We start from the raw sequence: 12,236 nt of genomic DNA on the forward strand, positions 1-12,236 counted from the left end.
TGTATCTTTAAGATGAGATTATTATCAAGTAGCTATTTCAACATCCAAAAAATTTTAATTTTGACAAATTAGACTCCAATTTTTTTTTTTTTTTGACAAAATTAACCTTTAAAGTGATGAGTGTATTAATCTATTTTGTCGAACGAAGCTAATATTTGAAAGTTCATTTTGTCATAAACAAAAATTAGAATCTATATTAAAATCAAAATTTTGAGTGCAAAAATAACTATTTACTCGATGATTACCTGTTAGTATCTGATTCGTACATGGCTTTCATAGTTATTCAAATGCGTCATACAATTCCCTCACATTATATAACTACAAGAGTAGACAGCAAAATTTCAAACCCGGTAAATCTCGAGTACTCTTTACAAGGCTAACTCTTTCCATTAATTAGTATTAATCAATACATTACTATAATCCATTTTCTTTTTAATAAAAAGAAATGCTCTGGGAAATTGTACGAAGGGCATCACCACATTGAACAATCTAAAACTGTGGTAGGAAAACACAAAATATTGAACAATGGGGAGGGAACGAGGTTTCGAAAGGCACCATAAATGGAGCATACATATGAGAACTCAGAACTTGGCACGGGTTTGCATATACTACCAGTTAAAGATTGCTCCACAAGTTTTTGAATAGAAACCAACTCAGTTCTCATTTTTTGCCTTTTTCTTGGCTGAACCTTTCGGTGACTGCATTTTTCTTGAGTTTACATTAAGGTCCCTTTTCTGCAATTTAATAGATTTTCATCATCTTTAGGGTGTAAATTTAAACTCTTCCTGATAATTGAAATACTAGTAACTCTTTACCTTCTTGAATTTCTTCTTATTCTGCTGCTGTCTTTTGTAATGATCCTTGTCTTCATCATCCTAGAAAGTTATGAGTTAGCTTTCAATGCATGTCAATAACAAATCAGTTTCTTGAATAAGTAATAGCACGGAATTAAGCTGTCGAAAAGCACTAACCTCGGTATCGTTGGCTTCGACATCTGAGACATCTAGGTTCTCAATTTCGCCATCACTGTTGAGAATGGCCTTTAGTCTGCCTTCATTAAGTAGCTTTTCCGAGTGAGCATGTCTCTAAAGAAAATTAACATTAGATTTTACCATTAAAGGAATTTTTCCAATGCCACAAAAAAGTAGACAGTTGACGTTTGCAAGTTTATTCATAATATTTTCAAAAGCTGAATGAAAGGGAAGTTTGATGTGTTTCATTCAACCAGTGAATAGGACCTATATCACATACCTACATGCTCCTTAAAATTGTGATTAGTGTTAAGGATTTTATTCCTCTTACACAGGTTACCTTGTTGACGATCTATGCATCACCAAATAGATTTAACGAAATTAGATGGATTGGAAATATCTTAAGTAAATGATATCTTATCCTCCTCATTGATAATAACAAAAGGGGAGCCTTGAAGCAACGGTTGAGCTGTCTTCATGTAACCTCAAAGTCACGGGTGCAAGCCATAGAAACAACCACTGATGCAATTACTATGTTAGCTTGCGTACATTACAACCTTTGGATGCGGCTCTCTCCTGGATCCTACGTTAATTCAGGATGCTTGTGCACCGGGCTGCCCATATGTAAATATGTTCCGGTAGTAGACCAGATCTGGGTGGTTGCCTACACCACATCCTCTATAGAGAACTGTTGTCATTTTGACTCGTTAGATACTGTCAATCACATAATAGTGTTGAGAGTCGCCGTTGCAGTATCCCTCTGTAAGAATATTATTCTCACTTTGATTTTAATTAATTTACTCTTGGGACCACTAACCTAGATTAAAATCCTGATATCAGCTAAATGCAATCAGGGAATAACTATTGTTCTTAATTCTTCAGAGCATAGGTAGTGCATAGAAGCTCAAACGTGTGTTACAACTATGCTATCCTAGAGCAACAAAACCAAATAACCTTTATCATATCTCCCTTTGGTTTTGCAGTCAAAACTCAACCAAATCTTGAATCAGCAGGATATACTAATCCACGTCCTTTTATTAGGGGTGGCAGTGGAGAGGGTAGTGCTGGCAGCAGTACCCGAACCCGTGGGTACCCGCTCTCCACCCAGTCGGGGTGGGGCAATTACCCGACCCAAGTTTAGGATATATCCGCCCCGATATATATATATATATATAGGGGTTTTTTTGTGCTTCCCCTTCCCAGAGCCTCAGCCCCCTGGCTCTTCAAAGACCCTCAGACCTCACCACAATACCTCACTCTATCTTCTTCCTCAATCCTCATTCTTCATCTTCTACCTCAGCCTTGACCTCACACTCTTCGCCATTGGTGAAGAGGATGAGGTCAGGGCTCGAGGTAGAAGATGAAGAATGAGATTAGTGGATTGAGTTAGAAGAAGAAAGAGTGAGGTACTGTGGTGAGGTCTGAGGGTCTTTGAGGGGTTGGGGGCTGAGGCTCTGGGAAGTGGCAGCACAAAAAACCCTAATTTCTTATATGGGACGGGTATATCCTAGACCCGTCCCGCACTGGGTCGGGTAATTAGCCTCCCCGACCAGGTGGGGGCAGAGCGGGTACCGCAGGTTCCGATACTGCCTGCCAACCCTACCTTTTAGGCAATATTTACAAATGACATGGATTTCTTCCAAAATCTAAAAAGGTTGGAGCATACCGTTAAAGCATAATAAACTGCCAAAAGAAAAAGTGCATATTACCTTTGACTGCAGGTGATCCCTCAACATTGCCTCATTCAAACAGATAATCCTAGGACATATCCTGCACTTAAAAACTGACTTGCATTTTAAGATATAAGACAATGCATCCACTGGCACTGATTTATTTTCATCCACCAAGACCTTAGACTTTTTCTCCAATACTTCATGATCACGTCTAGACAACTCTTTATTCTTGCTCTTTGGTCTCTCATTTAAAGTTCCATCATCATCTTCACTTAAAAACAAACCTGCACTTACATGAACGTGAATGCAATCAAAATAGAGTTATTTTCTGAACAATAGAATAGAAGCATATACTTTTAGGTAGAAAGACTAGAGTATACCCAGAAAGAGACATAAATTTATCTTCAAAAACATTGAATGGGAAAAATGAAAAAATAAATTTCAAGCAAACCAGCGTCCAGACTTGCACTCAAGTATCTTATACTGATGCTGAATTAGAAATTGGAAATATCATCAACGAAATACAAAATTTGTGCCAAGGATAAGCACTCGAGCTGACAGAACAGACACCCTACCTGACGAGTTGGCATCAGCATCATTTCCAAAACTATCCTCACATTTGTATCCTGAATTGTGCAAAATTGAAAAGGTGTAAATAAGTAATGAACATTATTATAAGATACCAAGCCTCCAATGTAATAAAAGCTGTGTGTTTCCATTTGCATTCAGATTAAACTTTGGAAGATTGATTTTTTTTTATGGTTACAAAAATTAAATGATTCTATCCATTATACTACCACGACCTATAGCTTTTACTATTACTATTCCTCTTCAAATAAGAACATGATGAATGAGAAAACAACATTGTTAACTGCATGATTTCTAAATAACATACAAATAAAACATGATGAAGGAGAAAAGAGAGAGAGAGAGTGTGTGTGTGTGTGTGGGAGAAAGGGGGGGGGGGGGGGGTCTACGCTTAAACAAAAATCCTCTGTTACTGACATGTTTTTAAATACAATTGTGTATCTGATGTATAGCTCAGAATATTTTTTGACAGACAGATAGATTAACCAGACGTTAATGGACTAACCAGAGGATGCTGAGCCAGCATCATCATCATTATTATCCTGCTTTACTTCAGGTTCAAGCATTTCATCATCCTCGGATTCAGATTCATCAGTTGCTTCAGCTTCTATCTCAGAGTCAGAGGATGAAGAGGATGCATCTGAGGCATCCCGGCCACCATGATCAACCTTATAGAATCTCCTCTTTATCATTTGACCTCAAAAGTCAACTGAACTGGGATGACATAACGCACGATTTACTTGGCAATTCCATAATAATCATAATTACATGGTAAACAATATGATTGCAAATGAAATAGGGACAACTGGAGAAGTGGAAAATAAAGTTGATACACCAGAAACCTGGGTAACGACTGTAGCCCTTGATTTTATCTACAAGATTATTGTACAATAACCAACATAACCAAGGGATCACGCAGTCAACTATCGGAGAAAGAAAAAGGATTACATTATTAAACATGTTATGGTAGCAGTGTAGCACATAATTTTAACGTTGTTAGTTGTTCTAGTATTATTGACAGTTTCTTCAATCATCAATTCTCACCAGCATGATTAAGCAAAGGAATGAAAAAAAAATGCAAAAAATGGCAACAGGTTACGTTTAGATTGCATTGTTACTTTCTAGCATTTTAGTTATAGATTTATAGTTCCAACTTCCAATGTTGTTAATTGTTTATGCTCTACTTGACTTATCCATGGTCTCCTCAATTAACAAACATTCATACGAAGCACAAAGGAACAAGGAATAAGGCATTAGAAATAAAAAAATAACAATAATAATTTAAAAAACTGGAAACTGAGTCCCTACAGTTCAGATTGTAAAATGAGTATCTTTATACAACACATCATCTCGTCCACTAAAACACACTCAGACCACATTTCCCAATAAAATTGAGACATCCTTTTCTGTCTAATTATGAAATGCTGATTACTCAAGAACTAAGCAGCTAAAAAACATGATAATGTGATATGGTGTTCTACAGTTTTAATTCATACTCCAAAACCAACAAAGAACATTGCTTCAGCACTCCCATAATGGTACAAGAAATTTTTCTTTTTAGTATTTATTTACCACAATGCCAATGAAATTGGCAAAAAGAAACGAAACCAAGCAAAATGTTGGCGAGAGGCACTGAAGGGAGGAAGGAACAGAAGAGGAAAATACAGGGAACTTGCTGTGCTGCCGGTGAAGTTTGTCCATTGCGTCTATGAAGCTCCATGGGATGATGGCGATGGCTTAGAAAAAGATATGCGGCTTTAAAGTTAGATGAAAGACGAAACAGGCGAAACTGGGTTTGTCTTGGCCTAAACCTGACCTTTACCCGGCCCTTAACCCAATGAAACCTAATCACTTTCAGGCCACAACTATACCTCGTCTAGACGGGATGAAAACTAGGTCTAGATATCATATATATCTTTTGACAATGCAACCAATTATCAGAACAACATGCACAATACTAACTCGGTAATTGTTAGCAAAACAAGAACAAGGAACATCCTAAACCAACTAATAACAGAGAAATCAACCATAATAATGCTAATATCAGACAATCAACATTTCTAACAATACTAACTCGGTAGTTGTTAGCATAAAAAATATATAATCTAGGCTAAAGCATTAACATATTTTAAAAATGAGAACAATTTAAAATTTATAATCAGACAAAGCAATAAAAAAAAAATTAGTTATTTCAGTTAAAATTTATTTGATTATTTCAGATTTTCAAGTAAAATAAAAAATTAAATGAGCAGTGGTTTACCTGCAGCTGCAAGGAAGACGGCGGCGGCAACGTGAGGAAGAGAGGGTTGAACGTGAATGTTGATGGAGGGAGCTGAATCGCAAATGATGAAGTGAGTTGAGGCACTGAGTAAGAACGACGAAGAAGAAGAAGAAGAAGATGACAGAGGGTAGAGGCACAGGGTTGAGGCAGTGTGAGCTGCGAGGTGGCCAGCAGTGGAGCGCTGCGTCGGATGTTAGTACCCTTACCCTAATAACCCCTAGCATCTGATTATGACTCACTTACTCCCTCACCGGGGTCGGTCGGGTCGGATAATCCGAGTTTTGGCCCGAATCTAATTGAGTGTTCTGATTAGGGATGGTAACGGGGCGGATAGAGACGGATTTTTGCTCTACCAACCCTTTATCTTAAACCCTAACCCGCTCCTGCGGGTACCCGTCCCGCCCCTATAATTATTAAATTCAACAAATAAAATAAAATTTTAAAAATTATATAACCATCATTTACATACATAACATAAATTAAAGTAAAAATTTATATATGATATAATATTATTAATTATTTTACTAATTATTTTATATATGTTACATATATTATATATACCGGAGCGGGTTTAACCTAAACCCGACTCCGCCCCGCCCCCCAAGAACCCGCTCCGGTGCGGGGGCGGGTAATTACCCGCTCCGAGCGAGTAGGAGCAGGATGGGTACCCGCGGGTTTGGGTAGTGTTGTCACCCCTAACTCTGACAAAGGGGAATAGTTTTTTTTTGGAGTATGGGCGAGTAATCATGAAAGGGAACTAAATTGGCTCAACTGAACTGGCTTGGTCTAAGTCTTCGGACTGGGCCATGAACACTAATCGAATGAATTTTATACAAATTTGTATAAAAATAAGGGTGGTAATACTACCCAAACTCGTGGATACCCACCCGTTCCTATCTGTTCGGGGCGGGTTTTTGGGCGGAGCGGGGCGGGTGGGATTGAGTTTAGGTTAATCCCGCTCCGGTATATATAATATATGTAATATAATTAGTAAAATGATTAATAATATTGTACTATATTTAAAATTTTATTTTAATTTATGTTATGTATGTAATGATTGTTATATAAATTTTAAAATTTAATTTTTTTTGTTGGATTTTAATAATTATAGGGGCGGATAGAGGCAGGAGTGGGTTAGAGTTTAACATTTTACTACTCGGGGTAGAAGCGGGGCGGGTTCAATGCAGATTATTGTAGGGAGGGGCGGGGTCGGGTAGGGCAAAAACCTACCCTTACCTACCCCATTGCCACCCCTATATGAAAATATGCTGTCAAATACAAAAAAAAAAAAATTATTGGTCAGCGACAAACCCTTAAGTAGAGTTCAGATCCACGACGGATTAGTCTTTGACCTGTCGAAAAATATCGTGAAAAAAAAATGATGTCTTTACACGCAAGGTCTTGGTCTAGTGGTCATCTTCTATATCTTATAATAAATATATTTGGATTCAAATTTTACTAATACTAAATAACAGATAGAACCTTTATTATTATATGTGTGAGTATGGTGTAGAAGAGTTTTTTTTTTTTTGTGACTTAAAAAGAAACAAAGAAGGAAAGAAAGAATAAAGAAAAAAAAACACTAAAGACTATCTAGCATCAGTAATGTTCACAACTAGCGCCTATTTAACTATAGTATTTATCACTTTGTTAGTATCTCTTTGAATCAAACGAAGCTCAGCATACCAGTTTCATTGTATGATGTCCTGGGCCTTTTAGCTTAAGAAATGCTCAAAGCTAGAAGCTTCATCCATAGTTTGAATGAGAGTAAAGACCTCTCTACACGATCTGTTTCACAAATGATATATCTTTGACCCATAGTGGTAAGAATTAGATTAGTCGGTTGGACCAAAAAATCGATAAATTAGATTTTAGGCTGATTCGGTTAAGTCATTTGACCAGACAAGATAAAAAACCAAATCGAATCGGATTGGACCGTCCGATTATAGTCAAAACTGCCAGTTTTGGAAAAATTGGCCGGTTCAGAAAAAAATTTTTCCTCCCCACACAAAAACGACGCTATTTCATTTAGAGAGAGAGAGAGAGAGAGAGAGAGAGAACATCCCTAATCCTAAACGGCTGCTCGAAGGCTTCTCTTCCTCACCACTTCACCAGTCTCTCAGTCACTCTCAATCGCACTCCAATTCCAGAACTCGTGATTTCCGGTCGACTCCTCTAGTTCATCTCACTAGCTCAGGTGTATTTTTGACACTACGTCGGCGCGTCTGTGGCTCCCAAGCAACCTGCACTGTCGCGTCTCCTTACTCTGCATCCTCATCCGTCGCTGTTGCCTCCCCTTGCCAGATTCTGCTTCGCCGTGCTCGGACAAATTGGTATTTCATGTCTTTGTGAAACTCACTCTTAGTTTTTTATTTTTTATCTTTTTAAGTTATTCAGTTGGGTTTTAATTTGATTAAATAACTGATGATTAATTATGTTTATTATGAATCTATTTATTTTATATTGTTGTTGATTATAACTTGTTGAATTTGTGAATTTCTGATTCTTGTAGAGGAAGAGAAGATAAACACTGTGAAAGTTTTTTGTGTGAAATTAGGATTCTTGTGAAATCTTGATTCTTTGTGTGAAATCCTGATTTTTACTGTCCTTATTTTGGCTTATTTTGACATTTTTGGAGCAGAAAATAATACACAAAGAGAGACAGAATTCTAGAGCTTCTAGCATAAACAGAAAACTGAAGTTACAATTTTTGGTCCTTCTCTTCCGAATTTCACTTCATACTTGCAAAATTAAGACTTCTTCCTTCAAAGGTAGTAACCCTTTGAGACTCTTTTCTCAAATTTCATATAAAATTTTAATTTTTTGGCTTGACTTGTATGCTTTCTCTATGAATTGGTCTTAAATTTGTGATTTTTTTATGATGGATACCAAAGAGCTAAGCAAATTGAAAAGGTATGGTGATTGACATTGTTCTATTTGTGTTGATTTTGGTTTTTGCTGACGAACAATGTTAAAGATTATGTGGATTCTTTATTCTAAGCAATGTTGGAGGGAAATGGTTGCAAATTTAGTGAGGTGTAATCAGTGTTTGACTTGGTCAAGAATTGGGGGATCATTGGTTTTATTGAAGGTATGGAATCATCGTGGAAAAGGGTCATATAGAGAATTTGATGTTTTCCTTGTTTCTATATTTGAGGATGTTATTTTAGAGAATATTTTCTATTCGTAATCAAATTAGGTTCCTAATTATTCTTGTAGCTGAGTATATTTTTTTGTTATTATTATTGTGTTAAATTAAGATACTATTGTATATTATTTTATATTTTTATTTATGTGGGACTGGTTTTACCTGTTCAACTAGTAATTTATCGATTGAACCAGTAAACTAGTAGTTTAATCGGTTCGATTCTGACAACTATGCTTTGACCAATATCCTAAACAAGAAAAAAACTCTCTAAATAGCAAACAACTCTCCATAAAAAATGCTATTACTAAGTAATACACCTATACAACCCTTCTACCACATACCATTTCAGTCTCTAACAACACAAGCAAAGCCAACTCTTTTACCATAACCATAATAATTAGGATCACAATTTATCTTATATGAACTGGGAAAAGGTAAACTCCAAAAAGCACTCAAGGATGAAGATATAAAAATATGTTGCAAATCAAAGATGGACAAAAGTTTCTTTTCTAGAGACCAAAACTTTTTCGATTTGAAAATGTCATTGTTTCTCACTCGCAAAATCCACCAGAGTCCCAAGAAAAATCCGAAGGCATGATCCTTACTGTTCTTTATAAACCAAGCTTGCAAATCCTACGATTGATGACTAATTTTTAAGTTGTTCCAAACAACTTGTGCTCTGGGACAGTCCCTGATGCAATGCAACACTGATTCTTGGGAGGAAAGACACATCAAACATGAATCTGTGTTCGATATTCTTCTTTTGAATCTTATCTGAGAGTAGTGGAAAAGATATCCCTGAGACAAAAGTCATGCCAACAATTTATGCTTCTCCAGAACCTACCGCCTCTAAAGCCAAAGCCAATTTTGTTGCTCTTCCCATCCAATAAACCTTTTGCAAAATCAGAAATATCTATTACTCGCAGAATATACTTTAGAAGATGTCCCATTCCAAGTCGAGCCAGCTTTCAAACCAGTTTGCTTATTTGAGTTATAAGAGATAATATTAGACATTAAATTCTGATTAAAAGAAAAATGTTGAATGGCATGTGGGTAAGTTTGTAATATCTAATATTGGAAATTGATCCAATTTATCTAACTAAAACAATAATGTCTCTTTTTGTATTTTTAATAACAATTATTCCGAGGGTTACCTGAAACGTTGATTTGAGCCTAGATGTGAGGTCCAGAATCCTTATAAGGCAGCGTTCAACTTGTTTGGTGCCGAGATGCCGCCATCTGAGTTCCTTGTGAGGAGGTGGGGGTGGTACCTGCAAGAGATTCCGATGCTTAAGTTAGCAAGGGTTTTAGGCAAGTTTTTTAATATTAGAACGTAAATTATACCTGAGGGGTGTCAGTATACTTATAGTAGAGTTAATAACCACCTTTGTTGGAGTAGTTCCACCTTTGTTGGTGGATGACCGTTCCCTTTATCTTGGGATTTGTTGAGATCCATCTTTTAGGGGAAATAGAAATACGTGGAGAGATTTGCGGAGGCAGTCACATGTTTGGGCAAGTAGAGCTGGGCTTCTTTCAGGATGTCTGACCTCTTTAAAGAGGTCGGGTATGCTATAGAGGCCGCCTCTTTTGGTAGGCCTTCCTTCGTTATTGGGTCTGACTTTATTTGTTGGGTCAGGGTATGAACAGTGCCCCTGCTTAATTCCCGAGCTTTCAAGAGGTCGAACTCAAGCAATTCGTGGTCCTCTGATTTGACGTCGGGTACTCTGCTTTTTAAAGTTCGGATTCTTGACGTGTTTTCAAAAATTCGAACGTTGCCTCCTTTAATACGGGGCAAACATTGCGTGGCAGTTTTTCTTGGGATCCTCGCACGTTTTTAAAGAGGAGTTAAGAGGTCTTTTTTCTCCTTGTTTCTTATAAAAGCACCTTGGCCTATCTTCTTCTCCCTTTTCACATTCCTGAAAAGATCTTCTATTACTTTCTTCTTTGCAATACCCAGAATTTCTTTTTGTCACAGAAAAATTTTCCTCCTTTGTTTGCGATTTCCTGTCCCAATATTTTCTTTATCTTGGCTTGCATTCAATCGAAGAGGATCATCCGTGAATTGCTATTTGACGTGCTCCCCTTTGTTTTGACTTTCATCGAGGTTGGTGTTTTATTTTCTTGAAAATATTTATATTTTACTTTATCAGTAGCTCAGTATTTTTGTCTGTTTCACGGTTATTCTTGAATGATCTTTAAATGTCAAAAATGGGTTGTTGTTGATACTTGGATTTTGATGAGGATTTTGCTTTGCTCCTGAAAACTTTTTCCTGAAAAACCTTCCTTTTGTTTCACTACTATTACTTTGCCTGAAAACCTGAAAACTTTCCTTTTTGTTGACTTTGATTGCTTTTCTGGAATTGCTGAAAACTATAACCATTTTTAATTTATTGATTATTGATTGCGTTTGTGTTGCCCCCAATGGTGTCACTGGTATATGATGATGTCGTCACTGATAGCATAGGAGGGCCACCATTTTGACGCTCTCTGTATGTAGAAGAGTTGTGAAACTGTGTTGATTGGTTTTGTTTGCTTTTACCCAAACTATTTTGGATGATGTCTGAGCTCTTTTAATAACGACTTCTTCACTTTGCATTTGTAGGTATAGCTTTTATGTCACGCTCTGTTGTTCTCAGTACGTTGACTAAGGTTCCTCCTAGTCTCCTTAATTGGGTAGATACCTCTGTTCTTTCTTATGTCCCCATAGTTGATAAGCAATATTGTAAGGAATTCCGTAAACATCATAAAATTTGTGAGAACAGAGAGGATGAGAGAAATTATGAGCTAGTAGTGCCCAATCCCAAAGAGAGAATATGTTTTCCTCCCCTAGATAGCTTGGAATGTCCTTTCATTTACGCCTATGATTGCTTTTTCTCAAATTAAGGTGTTTCACTACCTTTTACCGATTTTGAATCAAACATTCTTTGGGCTTGTAACGTCGCTCCTTTTCAGCTTCAACCGAATTCCTGGGCCTTCCTAAAGATTTTCTGACTTCTCTGCGAGAACTTAATGTCCGACCTTCTACTAAGGTCTTCTTTTACTTGTTCGTCTTGACCAAGCCCGAGACATTGAAAAGAAAAGCTTCTTAGTTTTCCTTTCGCGCCGTCTAGGGTAGAAAGAATTTTTTTCCATTTTTGATGAGTCTTTTCATGACTTCAAGAATTATTTCTTCAAAATCCGGTCGGTGGAGGGTATCCGACCTTTCTTTTTAGATGAGAATGATGAGCCCTCCTTTTCTTTGTACTAGCAAGAAGAGCCCGTTATAGCTAAGTCTACTGCAGATCCCCTAGATGAGGTCGAAAAATGTTTTGTGAATGTGTTGCAAGAGTGCTGGGGTCGTGCTCCTTACTTGGACACAAAAAGATTCTTACGGGACCCCAGTCATCTTCGGTTTGAGCTAGGTAGTCTACCGACCTTTAACTTCTATGGTTTATTAATTGTATTTTATTTTTTTGATGTGTCTTTGTTCTTGTTTAATAGATACGATGGGCCTTAAGACAGCTGCTATGAAATAACTATACCAACCCTGGAAGACCGTGGTAGCTCGGGGCTTTCAAGAAAAAGAGGACGGGGGT

At 37.1% G+C, this 12,236-nt stretch overlaps 1 protein-coding gene across 2 annotated transcripts; it reads right to left on the reverse strand.

Moving 5' to 3' along the window:
- Nucleotides 1-367: 367 nt before the first annotated feature.
- Nucleotides 368-5,801, reverse strand: LOC107639476 (uncharacterized). Of its 2 annotated transcripts, none has more exons than XM_016342983.3 (7): nucleotides 5,493-5,801; nucleotides 3,738-3,946; nucleotides 3,220-3,270; nucleotides 2,681-2,928; nucleotides 972-1,085; nucleotides 816-875; nucleotides 368-734 (listed from the first exon to the last, which is right to left on the reverse strand). In XM_016342983.3, exons 2-7 carry the CDS (start codon nucleotides 3,922-3,924, stop codon nucleotides 654-656), a joined length of 741 nt encoding a protein of 246 aa, XP_016198469.1. In that variant the 5' UTR covers nucleotides 3,925-3,946; nucleotides 5,493-5,801; the 3' UTR covers nucleotides 368-653. The 2 variants fall into 2 exon arrangements, with proteins under 2 accessions (XP_016198469.1, XP_016198470.1); XM_016342984.3 differs by having other exon boundaries at nucleotides 3,738-3,941; nucleotides 5,493-5,720.
- Nucleotides 5,802-12,236: the final 6,435 nt, after the last annotated feature.

The sequence above is a fragment of the Arachis ipaensis genome, chromosome B4 (assembly GCF_059453495.1).
Source record: "Arachis ipaensis isolate K30076 ecotype BB chromosome B4, ASM5945349v1, whole genome shotgun sequence".
Lineage (NCBI taxonomy): Eukaryota > Viridiplantae > Streptophyta > Magnoliopsida > Fabales > Fabaceae > Arachis > Arachis ipaensis.

Coding starts and splice junctions, on each gene's coding strand:
- LOC107639476 (XM_016342983.3), bottom strand. CDS start 3,924: ATGATAAAGAGGAGATTCTATAAGGTTGATCATGGTGGCCGGGATGCC. Junction 876..971: donor TCGAAGCCAACGATACCGAG/GTTAGTGCTTTT, acceptor ATAACTTTCTAG/GATGATGAAGACAAGGATCA. Junction 735..815: donor ATAAGAAGAAATTCAAGAAG/GTAAAGAGTTAC, acceptor ATTAAATTGCAG/AAAAGGGACCTTAATGTAAA.